The sequence below is a fragment of the Ostrea edulis genome, chromosome 3, assembly GCF_947568905.1.
Source record: "Ostrea edulis chromosome 3, xbOstEdul1.1, whole genome shotgun sequence".
Classification (NCBI taxonomy): domain Eukaryota; kingdom Metazoa; phylum Mollusca; class Bivalvia; order Ostreida; family Ostreidae; genus Ostrea; species Ostrea edulis.
Window position 1 is genome coordinate 56,874,707 of NC_079166.1, and position 24,364 is coordinate 56,899,070.

General features: G+C 36.4%; 1 protein-coding gene across 5 annotated transcripts in view; it reads left to right on the forward strand.

Annotated features, from left to right (window-relative positions):
- The window catches only part of LOC125674968 (uncharacterized), a 40,844-nt gene extending 24,080 nt beyond the window's left edge, over positions 1-16,764 (forward strand). For 3 of the 5 annotated variants that reach the window (XM_056158225.1, XM_056158226.1, XM_056158227.1), the window contains 12 exons: positions 1,704-1,880; positions 2,130-2,205; positions 2,632-2,775; positions 3,045-3,141; positions 3,862-4,069; positions 9,342-9,456; positions 11,247-11,394; positions 12,173-12,317; positions 12,614-12,750; positions 13,012-13,165; positions 13,360-13,500; positions 16,211-16,764. In XM_056158225.1, coding sequence (XP_056014200.1) covers positions 1,839-1,880; positions 2,130-2,205; positions 2,632-2,775; positions 3,045-3,141; positions 3,862-4,069; positions 9,342-9,456; positions 11,247-11,394; positions 12,173-12,317; positions 12,614-12,750; positions 13,012-13,165; positions 13,360-13,500; positions 16,211-16,630 — 1,827 coding nt within the window. In that variant the 5' untranslated portion in view covers positions 1,704-1,838 and the 3' untranslated portion in view covers positions 16,631-16,764. Of the gene's footprint in view, positions 1-1,269; positions 1,881-2,129; positions 2,206-2,631; positions 2,776-3,044; positions 3,142-3,861; positions 4,070-9,341; positions 9,457-11,246; positions 11,395-12,172; positions 12,318-12,613; positions 12,751-13,011; positions 13,166-13,359; positions 13,501-16,210 lie in introns of those variants that run through there. The other 2 variants (XM_056158223.1, XM_056158224.1) reach the window with 2 other exon arrangements.
- The last annotated feature ends 7,600 nt before the right edge of the window (positions 16,765-24,364 follow it).

Consider the following 24,364-nt stretch of genomic DNA (forward strand, 5'->3'; position numbering starts at 1 on the left):
TTCTGGGAAGACCATTATTTTAATTTACAATTATGAATCAAACAGAAATTAAGTGTTGAATTGATTAACATAGAGACTTCACATTTGGACTGAAATGTCAAAGACAAAGCTACACACCTGATTAAGATCTAGGTCATATGTCAAGGTCAAATTTTTAACTACAGGGCTGGGCCTCATTATTTAGCATTAGACAGTTTTCATTTCCATGAACACAGTCATGCTATTTCAGTTGATAGTTATAAGATTACTGTTTGCAACAAAATGTATGGAATTTGTTTGTTAAGGTAACATAAAGTATTGAAAATAACTGATACATTGTAAAACTATTTGCTTAATTGATACATATCAATACTGTAATTGTTACTTTGACTTTCAGTGTGAGTTGGTCTTCCTGTTGTGCTTGGCTGTATTTCTAACCATGTTAATGAGTATCAGACACATTGTGGAGGTCCTGGGGAAGTGATGGGCTTATGTCTGTCTGGACGTCTGTTATCAGTAAACTTCACATTTGTAGGAACCATTGGGTCAATGTCTCCCAAAGTATCCTTAAGTTTAGTAAAGAGAATTCAAGTTTGTATAAATGAAGGGTTTTCTTTTTGCATGGGTAGATAATTAAGGAAAGTGAAAAAGAGTGAGATATTTAGAACACTTTCTCCTAAGGCACTCAGGGTTCCAACTTCGACAAAATACCATTGGGGCCAAGTGGGCCCCTAAATAAGAAATCTCTTTAGTCCACATGAAATTTTAGTAGCCCACACACATGAAATTTAATAAAATGTTGGGGTTTTTTACAATAAAACAGAAACACTAGGTCAGACTGCAATTTAATTAAAAAATTAAAATATCATTATTCAAATTTTGTTTCCATTTCCGTAATTGTTTCAAACACTTCTCTCTCCTCCCTCTTTCATTCCACTCTCATTTTGTTAACCTAGCAAACATATCAGAGTTTATGGACTTGATGATCTTCGTGGCATCTGACTTTAACACATGCTTCTTCATATTTTCTATGTGATTTCGAAAGTTCTCAGCTTTACAATGCTGTCAAGTTTATAACTCGGGCAAGCTGTCATAACAATTGGACCTTTCGTGTCATGTTTTGTACACACAGCACATTTCACCCCCTTTTCGCTGTCATCGAGCCATTTTCTCCCTTCTTTCTACTTTGCAAAAACAGAGGCTTTCTTTTCGTTTGAAGTAACCCTTGCGTTGTTCAACTTCTTATGGTTTACATTTTGGAAGGCTTGATATCCTATGCACCAGGAATGTCTCACAAAGTGGCAAAATCTCAGCCGGAAATTAAACTTCGTTTATATTAGGACTCAGATCGGTCGGAAAGAAGAATGTTGATCAGACAATTACGGTCGCCAAGTGGGCAAGGAGAACGTAACATTGAGTGCCCACAAACAAACTATTGTCGCCAATGCGAGTGGGCGAATTGTAATTTGGAACCCTGGGCACTGAACCAAAACACCACAACTTGCTTAGAAGAGACAAAATAGATCAAACCAATGAACCATGAACTCCATGGCCTTGGTGGGATGGAAGATAATCTCATTGTTTTACATAGGAATACATGTATATAGAAACAATCTTTTAAAACATTCTGTCAAGAACTCTAAGGATGTAATTTGTAAAGTGATATGCAAACATACACTTGTAGTGTAGATTAAATTTTCCTCACATCATGGTATGTTTGAAAGGATTTCAGTACAGCCTTGTGATACAGTTACGCAGTCTGTGTGGGGGCGTGTCTGCCTTCCTGTCCTACCAAGTGTTCCTAGAGTTAGGAGTGACATCACACTTCCTGTCATGGCTGCCCTTTGCAGTGGGAGTGTATGCGGTGTATGGGACACTGCTCAGCTATAAAAAAACTCAAGGTCAGAGAAAAAAAATCACGTCCTTAGTTTAGAACTTAAAAAGGAATACAAATGCAACAATTTGTTGGACTAAGGACACACTTTTGAGTTTGGGAATACACAGAAAAACACATGTATATATAGCATTGATAAATGACATATTTTCATAGTATGTGACTTAACTTTAGTTACTTTATTTGAATACACAATTTTAAAGTACTCTTACTATGGGAAGAAATCCTTTAATTTGCTGTTTAATGTCTTTTTGAGTTTGTTTCTACAGTATTCTTTGTAGTGGCCGTGGTGCTCTCATTGGTGTGGGCAATCAAATTGCCATGGAAACTTTCATATCCTTTATCTGAAGAAAACCATTCTTATTCACGTGGAAATTTCAACAAAGTCTTTCTTTCATATTTGTCTTAGTGAGCCATTCATGCAAGTATTGATAGACACAATAGAGGGTCACCACTGATTCAAGAAGGAGAAGTCGAGACGTAGATGCTGTTCATGCTGTTCTATGATACTACAGTCTACATGATATTGTGTAATAGTAATAGATAATCGTAGGCATCTAATAGAAATTTTAGTTTCTTCCAACCATGGACCTCGGGGCCATATGGCATAACAACAATCTGAGATGTAATTACAAGATAATTTGCTTCCTAGATACTCTTGAGATTGAAGAAAAAATTGGGAAAATCTGTGCATATATTAAACCATTGAATGGCTTTATTCACACATTATAAGTATATGACACCTTAACAGAAAGTTACTTATACGTTTATGTTTGGGATATCTCTGAAGGCCATTTTCTGCCTGATGATAGTTAATTATGTACTGTGTCTGACGGCAGCCCACCTATCTACACATGGATCTCAAGCAAGCTTCAGTTTCCTAGTTGTTCTGCAGACTATAGGTAGGTGTCAAACCACACCATCACAGAAATGGAACTATAGTATACATGTAAAAGATTAGGGACACAGTAATTACTGCACATCTCTGTACGAACAAAGAATTATTCTTAAGCTATAAAACTTGCACACCAAACCTAGTGATGCTGAATTGAAAAATGTATTATCCTCATTTTGAAGAGTCTGACAATTCATTCTCGTGAGGGAGCTGATGTGAAATTTTTCCTCGTTTTAAAACCTCGTTTCAGTTGCCATTGATTGGATTTCATTTCAGTTTTTATCAAGTGTGAGGTGATCCTGTTTGACTCGGGTCTGTACAGCTGGCCCCTGTTCATGGTCACTGGCATTGCTGCGTCGTACGCTCTCCAGAGGTAAGTCAAGGCTTCTTCTGCTTCACATCTCATACGCTCTCCAGACCTAAGTCAAGGCTTCTTCTGCTTTAGCTGCAGAACTATAGCTCTCTTAAAAAATATTTTGACATAACAGAGAGCTACAGATCCACCCCTTATAAAAATCTTCGATTTACGGCACACAAAAAGCTACGCACGTTTGAGGCCTTATATCATTGTATTTTTGAGTTGCTGTCTCATAAATTTAATATTAAAAAATTCTTAACATATTTTCCTACTATACTTGTGTCTAAACATACCTTCAAATATTCATTAAAGCCCCATCCGACCCCAAAACTCCCAGCTTCAAATGATTTTGTTTGCCGTAGGTTTTTATAAGGGGTGGATCTGTAGCTCTCTGTTATGTCAAAATATTTTTTTTAGAGAGCTACAGTTCTGCAGCTTATTCTGCTTCACATCTCATACGCTCTCCAGAGGTAAGTCAAGGCTTCTTCTGAATGAAACACACCAGAATGTGCACCTTGAAATTGTAAAATTAGAAGTAAAGAGATTTTCAATTTCTAATCTCTCTGTAACCTGAAATGATTTGCAGTGTAAATTTATCATCTTGAAAAAATCAGATTGCTGAATAAACAACTATTGTAAATGTGTGTTATAGATTGCCGAGTAAACAACTGTTGTAAATGTGTGTTACAGATTACAGATTGCTGTGTAAACAACTATTGTAAATGTCTGTTACAGATTACAGATCGCTCGAAGGCTGCCTGTCAACTTGTCCTGTGCTTGCATGTCTGCCCACATCACAAAATCGGCACTGGTTGCCATGGTGATCTTCACCAAAGAGGCACGAGACTTACCCTATACCAGCATTCTCACCATGTTCTTCTTTATCTTCATGATGATCAAGATGCTTCTCCTGGAAGTTCCAGTAGATATTTCCAAGAAACAGGTTTGTCAAGACTTCAGCGAATAAATGAAACTGCAAGGAGAAACCTTCCATAGCAGTCTTACACACACACACACACACACACACACACACACACACATATATATATATATATATATATATATATATATATATATATATGATTGCGCCCATGACAAAAGGGCCCTTATGGCAATTTTTACCCATTTTCACTTTTTAGCAGATTCTGATAGATAATAGGTAGATGATTCAAAATATGTAATTTTATAGCCCTCTTTCACTTCTAAGACGTATTTTTCTGCGTTTGAAGCACTTATATATTCTATAGCATCAGCGTAACGTCATGACGTTCTTGGCGTCATTCCATAGAACAACATTTAATCTGAAATAAACAAGGTGTTTTAAGTCTTAATTTCATTTCCTTAATTGTTTGTGTGTGTATTGTGTGAAAAAAAGAAGCTCAAATGTATAGGCACTTTTAATGGGTTTAAATGGAAATAAATTTCACCACTTTCATATGATACTCACGACTTTAAGGAAAATTAGCTTTTCACTGTTTTAGTTTTTTAAAAAAAAAACCAAAAACATGAGATAGAGATATACCGTATTTTGCCGAATAAAATACGCATTGCTATTTGATACGCACCCCCTTTTTGAGTCTGAGAATTGAGGAAGAATCGCAGCTCGTGTGTATAATACGCGGCAAAAATTCTTACCAATCTTGATTTTATTATTTGCGATTAATTTCACTAGAATTCGATGTGGAAATAATGTAAGTCCTCAATACAGCGGAGCTACATTTTAAGAAATGGCAATCATGCCTTATAGCGGTAATCTTCACTGAGTATCTTCTGGGAGAAATGTAGATTTCAGTAAAGCACGAGATTTTGTAGCATTTCTATTAAAAATTTAACAAACTATATATTTTCTTCGTTTAAACTTCAAATCATATAGCCGACGTTATATACATAAATTCAAAATATTGAATGGGCATTCAATGTGTTGTAATTGACAAACTACCGAAGCTGCGAAAAATGATGTACAAAGGTGCAGTATACATGTATCAACCCCACTCGGTAATTATCAAAATGATGATAATCAAAGCCAAAAGTTTAATTGGTGCCGTAAACAATTAATGCTCTGTCTGTAAAGAAAAAATTAAATGGTAGTGAAACGAGGAATTCAAACATAACTGCATTTAAGATGGGTAAATTACGTCACTCGTTTACTGCGAAAGTAAAGTTAAAAGTAATCGCATTTGCCCAAACCCACGGAAATCGTGCAGCATGCAGAAAGCCATGCAACAGAGAGAAAACTTACGACATCTACCCTTAGGGGTCAAGTGGAAAAAAACATGCACATCTCTCTCTCTCTCTCTCTCTCTCTCTCTCTCTCTCTCACACACACACACACACACACACACACACACACACACACACACACACGCAGACACAACATACATTAACATGTAAAATGTACCAAATGAACACATTATAACTTCTCACCTACAACTGAACACTTTTAAATATCCTGATATTTTTGTAAGAAATTCACTAAATGGTACTTAAAACATTTGTAAAACATATCGCTTTATTCACTCTAGCTTCTTGGATTTTAGCTTATGAAGTGAACACCTCACCGATGCACTCTCTAGTGAGCACTTTTATTTACACACAGTCAATTAAACACTCTAAAAAACAAACCCTCTGACACACACGGTCAATTAAACACCCTGAGTGACACATCGGCAATTAAATACTCTGACACACACAGATAATTAAACATCCTGACGCATACTGGTACATGTAATCAAACACTCTGACACACACAGATAATTAAACATCCTGACGCATACTGGTACATGTAATTAAACACTCTGACACACACGTCAGATAATTAAACACCCACAGATAATTAAGCATCCTGACGCATACTGGTACATGTAATCAAACACTCTGACACACACGTCAGATATAAATTAAACACCCTGACGCATACTGGTACATGTAATTAAACACTCTGACACACGGGCAATTAAACACTCTGACACACACGGGCAATTAAACACTATGACACGTACGGGTAATTAAACACCTTGACACACACGGGTAATTAAACACTCTGACGCACATGAGTAATTAAACACTCTGACACACACGGGTAATTAAACATTCTTTAACAAACCACTTTGGTGCAGAAAACAACTAGGACACCCCCCCCCCCAAAAAAAAAACCAAAGAACAAAACCCCACCTAATGAAACTTGACCGACATGCACAGTCTACCAAACAAGTAGCACACGAAGACAGTCTTACAAATGAGAAAAATATTGCCAAAGTATGTTTTATTATCGATATCGTTGATAGTCAATGTATTGTCAACAGTCTTCAAAGGGGGTAAATATTAAACGAGTATCAAAATCATTTTTTTATTTTCTTTTCTTTCTATTTTTTTTTTTTTTTTTTGGTTGTGTTTTATCATTATTTTTCTTTTTTGTAGTTGTCTTTTTTTCTTCAAAAAATCAATTTCTCTATTTTCAGTGAGTATTTGTTTTCGATATCTTAATCAATGCTTCCTGAATTATACTCTAAAAACTAGCCACGTAGAACCAGGGTGGAGGTAGGGAGGGGAAGGTGTCCTATTTTTTGATAAGTTAATCTTTTCTTTGTTTTTACTTACCCCAAATATTTTGCATTCGAAGTTAGGGAATGATAACACTATTTAGGTTTCAATTCTTATACCCATGCATTTGGGTGGGTTTTTTAAAAAAAATATGATTTAATTTTTTTTTTTTAATTTTGCTTGCTTGTCAATAATTATTCGAAATTCCTCTGCGTTCTTTAAATTTCTTTTTTCCCGAACATTCCCGCCAGCTGCCCCCCCCCCCCCCCCCCTTGGAAAATTATAGGCCTAAAATGTGTCAGAAACCGTCAAAAGACCAATGACTGTAAATGTGTTAATAACTTATTCGTCTTCCGAAAACCCTTAATGTCGGCTTCAAATGAATTTATAAGACCGGAAAGAGATATAAATCCTAAATATATGTTACAAAGATTGCACAATCTGACTTCAAATCTGCTAACAGGGGCGGATCCAGGAATCGCGGTTAAAGGGGGCTCACTTTTTTTAGACAGGGAGTGTGGGGCCGTCTTGAGGCCCCTAATGGGTCCAGGGCGAAGACCTTGATGGGAGCTCAGGGGGCGAGCCCCCGGAAGCTCCTGGATTTTACAGTTTTTATGAGGCGTGAAATATGTCTCATATATGTAGTCCTTTTCATTATTTTTTTGTCATTATTTGATGGGGCGAAATTAATAAAATGACGCAGATTTTAGGGGTTTTTTTTTTAAAGAAAAAATGAAGTTCTCCCAATAAAAGTAATTTAATAAATCAAAAGATTTGGTCATTTATTTCTCCGAAAGTGGAAGATATTATTGCTTCTTTTATCGTTTACATTTTTCTAAACTATTTACCTTAAATTTGAAAATTTTAGTGGGGGCGCGCGCCGGGTGCGCCCCCATTAAATCCGCCACTGGCTAATGTGATATATTTGCATCTGCTAATAATTGTTTAATAAACATGTGACTAGCAAGTGAACTTTTCATATTTGGTTAAATTAACACATCAATTCAGTGTCCGGGGGTCCGTGTTTGCCCAACTAGGCCTATCTATTTAATTGCTTACGGGATTTATGAGATTTATCACTGTTCGATGATTGTTATCTTCACCTTTCATTTTCCTTTGGGGTACCTCAGTAACTAAGTTATTGTCAAAGAGTTATCTCTCTTGTATTTATAAATAGAATTACCAGACGCGCAAATTTTTCATACAGAATCTTCTAAACCCAAAAATATTCAAGTTTTTCATGACTTTTTACTACTCTGTAAATTATGTATAACAAATAATGAATTATGATAAGGTATAACCTAATAAATTGGGGATGTACCACAAATTGTTTGTTCAACATCGACTTGACAGTGTACACATTGCCGCAGCCGAGGCGGATCATGAATTTTTAGAAAGTGGATTCAACTTTTGTATTGAAAATTATGAATTGTTTTTTACCTCAGACTCATTCAGGATTAATTGTTCAAAGAAATAAACACAATCTTAGATGAACCTTCATGGAATTGCGCTGCAATATCTGCTGTTACCTACATGTTTTATTTTTGCCGGTCCGCTGCCGAAAGAAACCGTCGCAGAACATTCAGATTCTTAAAATTAAATATCATAAATTCTATCAATATTTCATTCAAACCTATTGTTTCCAAATTGTCTTTTTGGTTTGGTTTAAAGCGTGCATATCTTATAAATATGATTAAATCTAACACGTGGTTTTGAATCATGTGCGTGTACATATGCATCTTTACGTATGGCGCTCTAGGCCTACGTAACGTCAAATCTTTGTGACGTTATTTCTTTGTTCTCTTAAATAAGCCATAAGGACCTTTTGTCATGGGCGCAATCATATATGTGTGTGTGTGTGTGTGTGTGTGTGTGTGTGTGTGTGTGTGTGTGGTTATATTGAGTTGACTATATTCAATGTAAACTTTGATTGTTTATGAGTACTCAGAGGGGTACATTATTCTACCTTAGCAAATGAGATGAACATTTATTGTGAACAGCTGCTACGGTCATTACATGTAAATGAACTTACAGTGTATCATTCGTCACTTTTAAAAATTGCTGCACAATATGTAGAAACAGACAGGGGTTTTAAATATTTGAAAGGATTTTGATACATGTGATAATTCCTAGAGATTTCTGCTGTGATAATTGGCAGAAAATACTCACGATTATGATACATGGATATTATAAATGTATTGCAGTTAGTTGATGCTATAAATTGTGTTCATTGGGTGCGTTGTATTGTGTTTAGAAGGTTGGATGAATGTATTGCGTGTAGTGGGTTGGATAAATGTATTGTATTTAATGGGTTGGATAACTGTATTGCGTGTAGTGGGTTGGATAAATGTATTGCGTTAAGCAGATGTGATAAATGTTCTGCATTTAGTGGGTGTGATAAATTATGGAAAATTAATTCATGGACAATGAACATAAATACTGTGGTTATATCAACTTTCATTATGTCAAAATGTTCAAGTTCATTGGCAGCTTTAATGGAAATATACTTTGTTTTTTCATACGCCAAATATATATATTTCAAAGAGCATTTAATTGATGGTCTGATTCTATCATAAAAAAGGTAAATTAACCTTTAGCTTATATATGTAAGATCCTGTGAGGTATATTGAGTATCAGGAAGATTGGTTTTCGATATGATGCTTGGTTTGTTTCAGTTGGCTGTCAATGTGATCCTGATGTGTATCTCGGTGTTACTGAACGTTAACCCCGCCCTGTTTATTCTGGGCTCCTACCTGTTCAAAGTCCAGGCGAGTGCTGCCGATGCGATGGGTAAGAACCACATCACATATACACGTAATAGTCGCATCATATTGAAAAGGTGAAGGTAACGAACAGTGATCAATCTCATATAACTCCTATAAAGGTGAAGATAACGAACAGTGATCAATCTCACACCTCCTATAAAGGTGAAGATAACAAACAGTGATCAATCTCATAACTCCTATAAAGGTGAAGATAACAAACAGTGATCAATCTCATAACTCCTATAAAGTGAAGATAACAAACAGTGATCAATCTCACAACTCCTATAAAGATGAAGATAACAAACAGTGATCAATCTCATAACTCCTATAAAGGGCCTCCGTGGCCAAGTGGTTAGAGCATCGCGCTCAAAATCACAAGGCCTCTCACCTCTGGCCAGCGTGGGTTTCTGAAAAACAATGATCAATCTTATAACTTCAATAAAGGTGAAGATAACAAACCGTGATTAATCTCATAACTCCTATAAGTAAGCAAAATAGAGAGTAGAGTGGACCCCTAGATATACCAGAGGTGGAATCTAGACTTATTGAAGCAAACAGTAACCAGAGCAAATATAGACAAATTATAACATGGGAGGGTGAGCTAGCCATTCTTCAACACGCTCGCTCCTCTGTTTGATTTCTTGCTTTAAAACATTGTCATAGCAAATAGATTATCTCCCTTTGGTATCTAACTTGTGTAGAGTATTCGATGTCTATTATACTATGTACTTACACTATGAACTTACATTATGTACTTACACTATGTACTTACATTATGTACTTACACTATGTAATTGATGGGTGAAATCGTCATTCAGCATATGTCTTTGATTCACAAGAAAGTAAAAATGTGAGTGCTATTCTCCATTGGATTTGAATTAGTGATAAATAGGTAAAAGTAATCATACTGATTTTGCTAGAGTGGCTCATCTGAAGTAATGTAAACATTCTATAAGAATCAAATGACCAACAAAAACACACAGGGTTGAGATCATGCATCAATACTCAGAAAAAATCAACACTGATTGTATGAAACTTGCAGATCATGTAAAACTTGAAGTGAATTTGTCCAGAGATTTGAAAATGTTCCATTTTTAAATTTTAAAAAATGAATTGAAAAAGGCAACATTTTTATTTGGAATTTTTATTGGGAATACTCAAACATTTTATCTAATCATATCAGCAGTTATCTTTCCTTGTATGTACTCTCAAAGTAAAAAAACCTTTGGTACCTAAGGAAAGGTCTTGTCAAAGACTGCTGTGGAGTGAAATAAACATCATTTGTCTGTTACATCATCAAAGAAAGTGACAAATGAAGTGAAAAAGCAAACATCTTGTAAGGGTGATAATTATATACAATTTCTTTGCAAATCTTAATTTAGATTGTCTCCTATTATTGGCTGTCTGTAGGAAATGAATCTTAGGTTTGTGGTTAGAGGAGTGAATTTTACAAAAGTGAGATACAGATACTGGAGTGTTTTTATGCTCCCATAATTGGAGATTGAGGGGCCTATATATATAGTCTTTGATCTGTCTGTTTATCTATTTGTTTGCAAAAACTTTAACCTTGCTCATGACTTTTGAATGGTTAGTGATATGACTTTGATATTTCACATATGTATTCCTTGTGATAAGACCGTTCTTGGGGTACCAAAGTTTTTTTCACTATGAGCTTGGGATTTTACCTACTTTTGAAAATCTTAAATATTGGCCATTACCAACTTTGGGGTTTTTGTTTGTTTGTTTGTTTTTTAGTTGGTTTCTTTTTTGTTGTTGGTTTTTTTAAAAAGTGTTTTCTGTTATTTCTATTTATAGGAATGTGTTTCATCATCTGTGGTATGCTGATTATAGCAACATGTGTCCTTCACCTGCCATCTGAGGTCAAGGTCAAACAACTAGGAATTCTAGGGGTGGTTACAGGAGTAATAGTTATCTTGTTTCAACCAGATGTATCACTGACAATGTATGTATAAGAATATTCATTTTGTAAGACAGCTATTTAAGCTGTGCATGGCTTACCAATCTGATTAAACCAGATCTCTGATCTGCTCCAATATTCTGATGTCACTAATACAAAGACAGTATAGGATCACATCAGACTGAACTTTAGATAAACCAATCAAATCGCTGGCAAAATCCTGTAGTGTTTTCCGGATAATGACTTCCAAAGGAACCGTAACTGCTTGATTCAACATGTAAGAAAAGGTTTGAATGGTTCTTGTAGAAGTATTTGATTGGATAACCTTAGGTCACCAAAGTGTATGCAGACGTGACCCTATACAATCATGATGTATTAGCGACATCAGAATATTGGAGCGGATCAAAGATCTGGTTTTTATCAAATTGATGGCTCTCTGAATTTTACTGACATATTGGTGTATACACATACATTGTACATGACCACATTGCAGTTATCACTTTCACCATTGATTTACGAGATAAAGGTGCACTCCAATTTGTTAGAAGGATTATGCTGGTGCACAATTCACTGATATGGCAGATATAAACCAATGTATTAAGTGCTCCACAGGGAAGATGAAGAACAGAAAGTAGGTGTCTAAAATTGAATGTTATGATAACGTTTTCTTGTTTCCAAATCTAGGTTATGGTAATGTTTTCTGTACACAAAATGGTTAATTTACATGATGTATGTTTGATATCTTTGGCACGACCATCTTAAAATGGTTGAAATAACGCCAAATGGCATAAAACCACAATTAATCTTTGGTATGTTTTTACAGGACTGGCCTGTTTCAGTTATGTGAGGTGATCAGCATCATGTGTATGATTATCATTATGTATGCAGACACTATCAAGACCTTCCCCCACATTGTGGTGGCCTCTGTGTTGGTGGGAATCACGCCTGGGCTCAGGGCCGCTCTCTTTGTAAGTTTTTCTATTGGAGAAGACTTTCAATCCTTATAGTTCATTACAGAAAACCATTTTGATGGTTGATTTTCAATCAATCTAACAAATATTCCTCTGAGGTTAATACTGTTCTGTATGTCTTTCAAAACTTGAAATATCGATCTAAGTCACGGGTGATCAAGAATCACAATTTAAGTGGTGAGTTGAAGGAAATTAGGAGAACAAAATTGTCGTTAATGTGAAACAAGGGTTTCAATACTTGATCTTATTTTCGGCAGAAGTTTGATTTTGATGTAATCTTTGTGTCTTTACAGTTGTATCCTGAGGACCAGGCACCAATTGTTAACCTCATCTTGTTTGGACTGGTCTCCATGTGTCTTGTGTGCGCTCTCTTTGCTTTCTCTAAATCTGAACATCTTTGTTGCAAGTTTGAGAAAAATATTCTTACAGTGTAAGTGTTACAAGTATTCTGTAACTTTGTAATTCAAGTTAAAATCATACACCAGTGTGAAAAAAATTGGCAATCCCAAAATGCAGTGCTTAAAAAGTATCTCGCTCAACGGAGTCAAAATTGTAATTTGTAAGTGCTAAGGGCCACATATTTCTCATTAGAATGTACAAGTTTAACTCGGAGAGAACTTAATTTTTGAAGTGTAAAGTATTTTTATAACTTTGGATGAGTTATAATTGTAACAATATTTGCTGATTTCAGGTGCATGCTGGTGGTTGTCCTCAGTGTGCTATCATTGATTGTTGACTTGGTTACCAAGGAACGCAAGCAAACCATTTTGACCTTACCATCTTGGAAATTATTCCTTGCAGCCAATCTCATCATAAGCATATGCACCAAAATAGTTGTCTCTAGGGTAAGATACTGAAGTACTATACATTAAAAGGGGGCAAATGTATAATGCAGTTCAGACTGTATTGCTTGTAAATTGACTCACGTGAAGTTTTAGTCCACATCGTCACAAAACATTCAGATTAGCAGGTGCCAATTAGTGTTTATAAATTCCAGACAAGAACCGTGCATTATAAAGTTGTGTTCATTCTCATTCAGAATGCTGAATACATCCCACTGCATGAGAAGGATGACAAGGAGATCCCGTATCTGCCATTGGTAGGCAATCTCACCACCATCACCGCCTTCTTGTTCCTGTGCTTGCTGGGGCCCGCCACAGGGCTGCTTTATGATATATGGGTGAGTGTTGTAATTACATGCGTAACGGGTGGTTATGCTGAAATTCTGGTAATCTTTCTAGTCTCCTACTGATCATACAATAACTGTTACAGTATTTAAACAAAGAAGTTATTTAGACACAGAAGTTTTCTTTGTCAGTACTGCGTTTCTTCATCAGAACTTTTTCATGGTTCTCTTGCATGTAGCCAGAATGCTTTATGTACCATTTCAGAAGTTTAAGGAATAGTCACCCTACATTAACTGTTCTCTTAGCATATACAATACTTCATGCCCATAGTAATCAAATAATTGACAGACTGATCATGACAAGTCGTTGATATAGTCTTTGAGAGATAACAAAAGAACCCATTACCTGATAGTTGTTAAATTTTATTGGCAGGCCGATCATTAGAAGTAAATGAATCATGAGTGACATGGTTTTCTACCATATAAATTGATGTACCAGTTACTAATATTTGGGCATTCTAATATATAGTCATATTTAGTGACTGACTCCTCGTCATTTTCTGGTGAAATAGTTAAAGGTTATGTGTTCTGTGCTTACGCTAGTGTTTGTGTGACTGATAACCTCTGACCCTGAAGCCTCTTTCAATACCACCTGAATCATTCTGCTACCATTCCATTTTAGTCAGGAATTGTTCCAGTTGCATTCTAAAGCATTTTATTCAAACTCTTAAGATAATTAAGAAAAGGCAAAAATAGGGTGAGGTCATTTAAAAATCTTCTAAAGAACCACTTGGCCAGAAAAGCTGAAATTTACATGAAAGCTTCCCAACATAGTGCAGATTCAAGTTTGTTAAAATCATGGCCCACGGGGGTATGGTGGGTCCACAATATGGGGATCAAAGTTTTACATGTGAATATATAGGGGAAATCTTTAAAAATCTTTTCAAGAACCACTGGGCCAGAAAAATTGAAATTTTCATGAAAACTTCTTGACATGGAGTAGATTCATGTTCAAATCATGGTCCCTGAGGGTAGAGTGAACCCACAATAGGGGATCAAAGTTATACATGCGAATATATAGGGAAAATAGTTTGATATCCTCTTCTCAAGACATGATAAGTGTTCTTAGTCATGTTAATATGCAAGCTTGGTATTTGCAGATTCAAGTTTGTTCAAATTATGGCTCTCTTAAGGAGGATGGGTCCACAATAGGGGAATCAGTTTTACATGTGAAGATGGTGTTTATATATCTCAACTGATTTGATACGCAAGAGTTTGTTCTGCATATGGTCAGTTTTTAAATTGAGGCAGGCTATTGACAAACAAGATGATGGTGCAGGGGTTTCATCAGTCTCGTTTAAAGTCAGCATTTCGCAAATTCAATGGTCATTATAATGATCTAGTTTACCAATACAACCTATCATTGGGTCAAATGCTGTCTAACTTTTTTCATACCGATTGTTAGGCCGTTCTTGGCACACTGATTTTGACAACAGATAACTCTGTTTACTTGATCAAGATATAGGGCTTACGGCAGGTGTGAGCAGTCAGCAGGGGATGCTTACTTCTCCTAGGCACCTGATCTCACCTCTGGTACATTGTATATCCTGGGGTCCGTGTTTGCCCAACCCTCTATTTTGTATTGCTTATAGGAGTTATGAGATTGATCACTGTTTGTTATCGTACATCTTTTTTGTTTTAGTTTTACCCATATTTCAAATCTTTAACCTTACTCAGAACTTTTTAATGGTTAGAGATAGGATTCTCATATTTTATATATACATCCCTTGTGACAAAACTTTTTCATTACCTAAGTTTCCTTAACCTTGTAGTTCGACCTGCTTTCAAAATTTAACCTATTAATTAAATGTCTCCTGAACCTAGGTAGTGCTTTCATATTTTGTAGATTAATTTCATATGGCAAAATCCATTTCATACCATGATCTTTGACCTTTTGACCTTGATTATCTCCAGAACAGCAAGGTCGTGTTTGTCATTTTGAGGCATCCCCTTGTTGTGTGAATTCAACTTCAGTTACGTCCTGACCCCTTGGCTTAGGTTGGGACCACAATATGGGGTCAAAATTTTTCATGGAAATTAAGATTGAAATAAAATTCTAAGAATCACAACAGCTAAACAACAGCAAGGCCAAGGTGATTCAGGGGAGCACTGTGACCCATGGGCCTTATGTAAGAAATAACTGTTCCTCTATTTCATATTTCAGTAATACATTAATATAGAATATGCTTTCACAAAACTTATAAATTTTGATATCCTTTAAGAAAACTCGAAACATTAAACATTCTTGTACAATATTCAAACTGGGTTTTTTTTTATTTATTTTTCTTAATTATCAATCACTACATGTATTAAGGCAAACGTGTTTAATTTCTTTCAACATTTGTCCTGTACTTGATAAGAACTATTCCATTTAAAGTATGTTCAGCATTGGTATCCCCAATCAAGAGCATCCTGTTCCAAACTATTCAGCGTTCGTTCAGGATTCTACTGGTGCAGTAAGATGCTTCAAGATCTGTAGATTCAGAACAGTAGACTTCATAGACCTAATCATAACCGGTAGATGACCATTATTGATCTTATGGTCAAAAAGTCATCACATTATCTACAAGTAGATGTTATTATGGGGAAAGAAGGGCTTGTATTTTTTAACAGACATCTCCGGTATGGATTGCAGGAAGAAACTTTTATAACTGAAGAGATAATGATGTAAATAGATTCATTACTTCATGCTTTTCTATTTCAGTGTTGTGGATCCAGTGTAATTTTAATGTGCTTACAAAAGGACATGAAGTTATTTTACAACCTCAAGGACGCCAACCACACAGCCCCTACCAAACTGACCTCCATAGCAGTGTTAGTTCTCTCGTCAATATGTCACAGTGACCTCTGGCATTCAAGTTCATGGACATTCGTCAGGTCGTGTTTAGAGATGTTTCTAGTACTCGGCAGCACCCCTATTTATTATGTGTTGTGGGGCATCTTATGGAAGTCCGTGGTGTTGCTGCCCGAGCCAGTGGTTGTGTTTTTATTGCCGCTAAATGTTGCCATGTTGCTGTACGGCAGCAGTTGGACTTGCTGGGCATTAGCCTTTGTAGGTGGTAGCTCTTCATTGTGGATGATGTCAACTCACTTTAAATTGCAACCTTATTCCGAGAAAAGATAACATATGATAAAATTAGAGACTTCATGACTGTAGATTGTAGTGTTTTTTTAAATATTGTATATGATACGAAATATTTGTATTTTATAGTCTGTATGCTGACAACATTGTCAATAAAACGTTTCTTTCTTACTGGAGTACTCGCTTCTACTTGTTCTCTCGTCTCCCATACTTCTCAGAATCAATCAATATAAAAATACAATGTACATTAACCCTTTCTCTACCGGCACATTTTAGAGGTTTTTAAAGACTAAATGACAGTATTTTTAAATCGATTTAAATCTGCATGGATCACGATTTGGGGTAGGCATATACATGTAATTTTGTTAGGAATTGGACAGGGAACAATTTCTTATAAAATTTGTCAATGTATCCCATGACCTCAAATAGGTCTACGGGGTCAAAGGTCATATAAGTGCACATTTTTGCAATCTTTTTTCTCTGAAATATATATATTACGACCCCTCTCACTAGATTAGAGTCAAAAATAGGAAATTCTAAATGTATGAGCTAATGTGCCTTTTAATATACTACAAAAAGAACGAAATCAAACTAATCAATTTTATTGACAAACAAATATTTTTGGTTGCTAAGTAACAACACTCATAGTACAATTTTGACCATAATTTGCCTTTCTGCATCCATTCGACACAATTTAAACGTAATTACAATCCATGATGATTAGTAAATGTCACATTATTTTAAAAATATAATCTTTAAATAGATCTTAATCATTTTAAAAGGTTTTTAACAAAAAATATAATCAAGAGAATTAAGATCAAAGGTCATCAAATGGAAACTTCGTACTTTATATACTTGTCCATCATTTTCTAATAATATGACGTTTTGCCATTATGTTCCATTAAATATAATAAGTATTGCAACATTAAAACAAAGATCTTTCAATTATTGTTAATCTAAAATAATCTATTTTTATTCAATTATATTTGGTTGCTAAGCAACAACACCTTATCAAATGTTATCAAAAAGTACTAACCATTTTTCCTCTCCAAGTTCAACATAAACGAATGTTCAAGTACTTACTTTCAATCACTAGATTCAAATGTACTTGCATCATATTTAACAAAAATGTTCTTATATTCAACCGCTTGAAACCTATTTCTAGACAATTCTTGATAACGAGTTGTTCCGACAGGGGCATGCGTTGACCAATATCTGTCTATCGACTGGAACTTCACAGCAGGCGTGTATAATATAATGCACAAAAATCTGGAAAAAAAGTATTTCTTAATGCAAGGTGAAGATAACGAACAGTGATCAATCTCATAACTCCTACAAGCAATACAAAATAGATAGTTGGGCAAACACGGACCCCTGGACACACCAGAGGCGGGATTAGGTGCCTAGGAGGAGTAAGCATCCCCTGTTGACCGGTCACACCCGTCGTGAGCCCCATATCCTGATCACGTAAACGGAGTTATCCGCAGTCAAAATCAGTGTGCCAAGAACGGCTTAACAATCGGTATGAAACACGTCAGACAGCATTTGACCCAATGCGAGGTTGTATTGACGAACCAGATCGTTATAACGACCATAGCATTTGCGAAATGCTGACTTCAATCGAGACTGTTGAAATCCCTGTACCATCAATTTGTTTGTCAGTAGCTTACCTCGATTTAAAAACTGACTATACCCAGAGCAAGCTCTTGCATATCGAATCAGTTGAGATATATAAACACCATATGCAGGTGATAATGGAATATTGCTACATAAATGTGGGAAGTTGACGATGGAGAAGCTGAAATCATCCCGTTTGTCATACAGTTGAGTTGTTAGTTTGCCGTTAATGTCTACTTTCAATAAAATATCTAAGTATGAAGCAGAAGTGGACGACTCTGTGGTGTCCTTTATTTCGAGCTCACAGGGATATATCAAATCGACATATGAATGAAAGCTATCATTGTTAATAGACAAAACGTCATCGTTAATACTTAGTCCTAAATACTAATGTATTGTCAAAGCTTTTGAATACTCAAATTGGCTCTGTAAATGTTTTCGATAATCAAGGCCCTCTGAAAAGTATGCATTTAATTACTTATGAAATTTTATCAGAGGTAATTGTAGTACACATTTAATAAATGAGTTACATGTACATTCACAGCCAGATTAATTTTGGTAAAGGTAATCTTTTTACTATGCATTTTATTATTCTTTTGAAACTGGAAATCACTGCCACAATATCGGTTTTTAAAACTAGTAATACCTGTACAGTTCCTCTTCAGTGAGAGGCTGCAAACTTCCTTGGGAAGTATATGGCAACCCTTCCCCCTAGTTATGACTATCTCAGCATAATGGTTGGTGGCAACACAGATGGAGAAAACCAAATCTTCTGTCAAAGACAGCTTCATAAAATCTGCAGTTTTCCGAATAATAGAGTCCCATATCTGAAAGAAAATTGCAAATAAAAATAAAATCAGTATTGGCCACCATACCTTAAAACGTGTCATACCTTATGATTAGAAACTAATTAGAAATTGTCTCATTTTGTATGTATACGATCCCTAGTTATGCAGCAAAAAAAAAAAAAAAAAAAAAAAAAAAAAAAAAAAAAAAAAACCAGTAAAATGGTACACACATATCAGTGTACCATAATGCCATGATTCCAATTGTGAATGTATTATCTGGATTTATTTGAATGTTAATCACATTTATACTGATTAAACCCTATATTCAACCTCAAAGAGTCATACCAACTGAAAGCCAGGTTGTCACCCCGAATGAAATGCCACAGTTCTGGGATCAGGTGTTCCTGTGTCCTCCACATCAGCATCCTTCCAATGCATGTCTGGATTTGTCAGTAGACTGTCGCTAGCGGATGATACCTGGAAACTTCCCACTAAATATTGAGATGTCAATACCCTTTTTAAAGAAGAAAAGAAATTACAATTAAGAATTGTTGGTTTATGTTTAAAAAGCAAAATCTAAGTTTCACGGTAGCATGGAACAGTTTCGCACTTAAATTTATTTACTCAAATTTATTTAAAGATAAGGTAAGGGATTGCATACATGTGTTAGAAATGAATCGAATATTTTATTATACATTGCAAGAGTAGCAGAGTGGGTAATGAAAAAAAAAATATGTATCATGTAGGTATCTGCATTATGCCTAGCATATATTATACACGAGGGCAAATACTGAAGAAATTCAGGTTAAAACCTACAGGGTCCAGCGAAAATACTGAAACTCTGAGGGAAAGTGAATGACCCCAGATATAAAAGTTGAATTGAATTGCTTCTTAATGGTACCCAGTGTCTAAATCCCCTTGTATGGTACTCTGATGGACTGTGGATTTAGTCGAAATTAGAGAAGGGGATTGATTGATTGATTGATGTTTTCTGCCAAACTCAACAATTTTTCAGTTATCTGGTGTCACCCATTTTTTTATTGGTGGAAGAGAGAACCCAGATACCTGGGGAGAGACCACCGATCTTTCGAAAGTAAACTGGGAAAACTTTCTCACTTACCGGCGCGAACGGGATTCGAACCCGCGCCGACAGAGGTGAGAGGCCGTGTGATTTGCTCTAACCACTCGGCCACGGAGGAGGACGGCAAGAATGGGACACGTGCCCATCAGGTCATAGCATACAAGTACCAGCATGTATGGATCACATGTAATTTATGGTCATAAGCTATTAAGTGTATATAAAATACATGCATTTGGATAAAAGAGAAATCAATATGATTTTTCATTAGCCTGTCATAATCAGACTTTGATTGATGCTAACCCACCCCCATTTTGGCCCAAACACACATTTTGTTTTTATTTCTGTTACAGAATAAAGAAAATAATTCAAATTATGATAATAAATTCTATCATTACAATAATGCAAATTGTGTTTTCCTAACAGATTGTGTTTTCTTTTCATAGAAAGATAATTTCTTTTATAAACATGGAAAAAACTTGGAAAATAGCCTTCTCACCAGGGTCGTGAATGCCCAGTCTGATTAAAACCACCCCATCCCCTTATACACTAAATACAACCCCTTCTTACACTCGCGCGTCAGGTAAGGAGATAATTCTGGGGAAAAGGGGGGGGGGGTGTTAATCAAACTGCCGGACCCGGACAGAGTGTTATTCACTTGTTTTAGATATCATAAAATATAAATATTTTCTTTCATGAAACGACAAAGCATGGCATCAAATCGCGGTTAATTAATCGTGAATTTTTCATAACAAAACCGCATTTTTTCCCCTTTTTAGTCGGCCTATGTGGCTACATCAACTTACATGTACGTATTTATACTGAATGCATGATCGTTTGGGTCATCCTGCAACAGGGGATCCAGGGCATCTTCTTCTTCTGACATCAGGTCGTTTTAAAGATGTAAAATACGGGAAAGGCTATAAGCCCGTGAACTGATCCGACCGGAAACTCTGTGCACTCAAACACACACAAATTGCATACGTCATATCTTCTACTTTCGTTTTCTATATATGATGCTGTACTCTGTTCACGGGCCTGATTCTAACACGAATTAAAATGTGACCCAGTTTCCGGGCCTGACTTTAATACTAATTAGGATAAGATTCAGTTCACGGGCCTCTAATTAGGATATGATCCAGATCACGGGCCTGACTCTAACACTAATTAGGATGTGATTGAGTTCACGGGATTGCTTCTAACACTAATTAGGATGTGATTCAGTTCACAGGCCTGACTCTAACACCAATTAAGATGTGATTCAGTTCACAGGCCTCTAATTAGGATGTGATCCAGTTCACGGGCCTGACTCTTAACACTAATTAGGATGTGATTGAGTTCACGGGCCTGATTCTAACACTAATTAGCATGTGATTGAGTACACGGGCCTGATTCTAACACTAATTAGGATGTGATCCAGTTCACGGACCCGATTCTAACACTAATTAGGATGTGATTGAGTACACGGGCCTGATTCTAACACTAATTAGGATATGATCCAGTTCACAGACCTGATTCTAACACTAATTAAGATATAATTCAGTTCACTGGCCACTAATTAGGATGTGATCCAGTTCACGGGCCTAATTCTAACACTAATTAGGATGTGATTGCGTTCACGGGTCTGATTCTAACACTAATTAGGATGTGATTCAGTGCACTGGCCTCTAATTAGGATGTGATCCAGTTCACGGACCCGATTCTAACACTAATTAGGATGTGATTGAGTACACGGGCCTGATTCTAACACTAATTAGAATATGATCCACTTCACGGACCTGATTCTAACACTAATTAGGATGTGACCCAGTTCACGGACCCAATTCTAACACTAATTAGGATGTGATTGAGTACACGGGCCTGACTCTAACACTAATTAGGATGTGATTGAGTTCACAGGCCTGATTCTAACACTAATTAGGATATGATCCAGTTCAAGGACCTCATTCTAACACTAATTAAGATGCGATTCAGTTCACGGGCCTCTAATTGGGATATGATCCAGTTTACGGGCCTGATTCTAACACTAATTAGGATGTGATTGAGTTCACGGGCCTGATTCTAACACTAATTAGGATGTGATCCAGTTCACGGGCCCGACTCTAACACTAATTAGGATGTGATTGAGTTCACGGGCCTAATTCTAACACTAATTAGGATATGATCATGTTCAAGGACCTCATTCTAACACTAATTAAGATGCGATTCAGTTAACAGGTCTCTAATTAGGATATGATCCAGTTCACGGGCCTGACTCTAACACTAATTAAGATGTGATTGAGTTCACGGGCCTGATTGTAACACTAATTAGGATATGATCCAGTTCACGGGCCTAATTTTAACACTGATTAAGATGTGATTCAGTTCATGGACCTCTAAATAGGATATGATCCATTTCACGGGACTCACTCTAACACTAATTAGGATGTGATTGAGTTCACGGGCCTGATTCTAACACTAATTAGGATATGATCCAGTTCACGGGCCTAATTCTAACACTAATTATGATGTGATTCAGTTCACGGGCCTCTAATTAGGATATGATTCAGTTCACGGTCCTGACTCTAACACTAATTGGGTTGTGATTAAGTACAGAGGCCTGATTCTAACACTAATTAGGATATGATCCAGTTCACGGACCTGATTCTAACACTAATTAAGATGTGATTCAGTTCACTGGCCTCTAATTAGGATGTGATCCAGTTCACAGGCCTAATTCTAACACTAATTAGGATGTGATTGCGTTCACGGGTCTGATTCTAACACTAATTAGGATGTGATTGAGTACACAGGCCTGATTCTAACACTAATTAGGATATGATCCAGTTCACGGGCCTAATTCTAACACTAATTAAGATGTGATTCAGTGCACTGGCCTCTAATTAGGATATGACCCAGTTCACGGGCCTGACTCTAACACTAATTAGGATGTGATTGAGTTCACGGGCCTCATTCTAACACTAATTAGAATATGATCCAGTTCACGGACCTGATTCTAACACTAATTCAGATGTGATTCAGTTCACGGGCCTCTAATTAGGATATGATCCAGTTCACGGGCCTAATTTTAACACTGATTAAGATGTGATTCAGTTCATGGACCTCTAAATAGGATATGATCCATTTCACGGGTCTAATTCTAACACTAATTAAGATGTGATTCAGTTAACAGGTCTCTAATTAGGCTTTGATCCAGTTCACGGGCCTGACTCTAACACTAATTAAGATGTGATTGAGTTCACGGGCCTGATTCTAACACTAATTAAGATGTGATTCAGTTCACGGGCCTCTACTTAGGATATTATCCAGTTCACGGGCCTAATTTTAACACTGATTAAGATGTGATTCAGTTCATGGACCTCTAAATAGGATATGATCCATTTCACGGGCCTGACTCTAACACTAATTAGGATGTGATTGAGTTCACGGGCCTGATTCTAACACTAATTAGGATATGATCCAGTTCACGGGCCTAATTCTAACACTAATTAAGATGTGATTCAGTTCACGGGCCTCTAATTAGGATATGATTCAGTTCACGGGCCTGACTCTAACACTAATTAGGATGTGATTGCGTTCACGGGTCTGATTCTAACACTAATTAGGATGTGATTGAGTACACAGGCCTGATTCTAACACTAATTAGGATATGATCCAGTTCACGGGCCTAATTCTAACACTAATTAAGATGTGATTCAGTGCACTGGCCTCTAATTAGGATATGACCCAGTTCACGGGCCTGACTCTAACACTAATTAGGATGTGATTGAGTTCACGGGCCTCATTCTAACACTAATTAGAATATGATCCAGTTCACGGACCTGATTCTAACACTAATTCAGATGTGATTCAGTTCACGGGCCTCTAATTAGGATATGATCCAGTTCACGGGCCTAATTTTAACACTGATTAAGATGTGATTCAGTTCATGGACCTCTAAATAGGATATGATCCATTTCACGGGTCTAATTCTAACACTAATTAAGATGTGATTCAGTTAACAGGTCTCTAATTAGGCTTTGATCCAGTTCACGGGCCTGACTCTAACACTAATTAAGATGTGATTGAGTTCACGGGCCTGATTCTAACACTAATTAAGATGTGATTCAGTTCACGGGCCTCTACTTAGGATATTATCCAGTTCACGGGCCTAATTTTAACACTGATTAAGATGTGATTCAGTTCATGGACCTCTAAATAGGATATGATCCATTTCACGGGCCTGACTCTAACACTAATTAGGATGTGATTGAGTTCACGGGCCTGATTATAACACTAATTAGGATATGATCC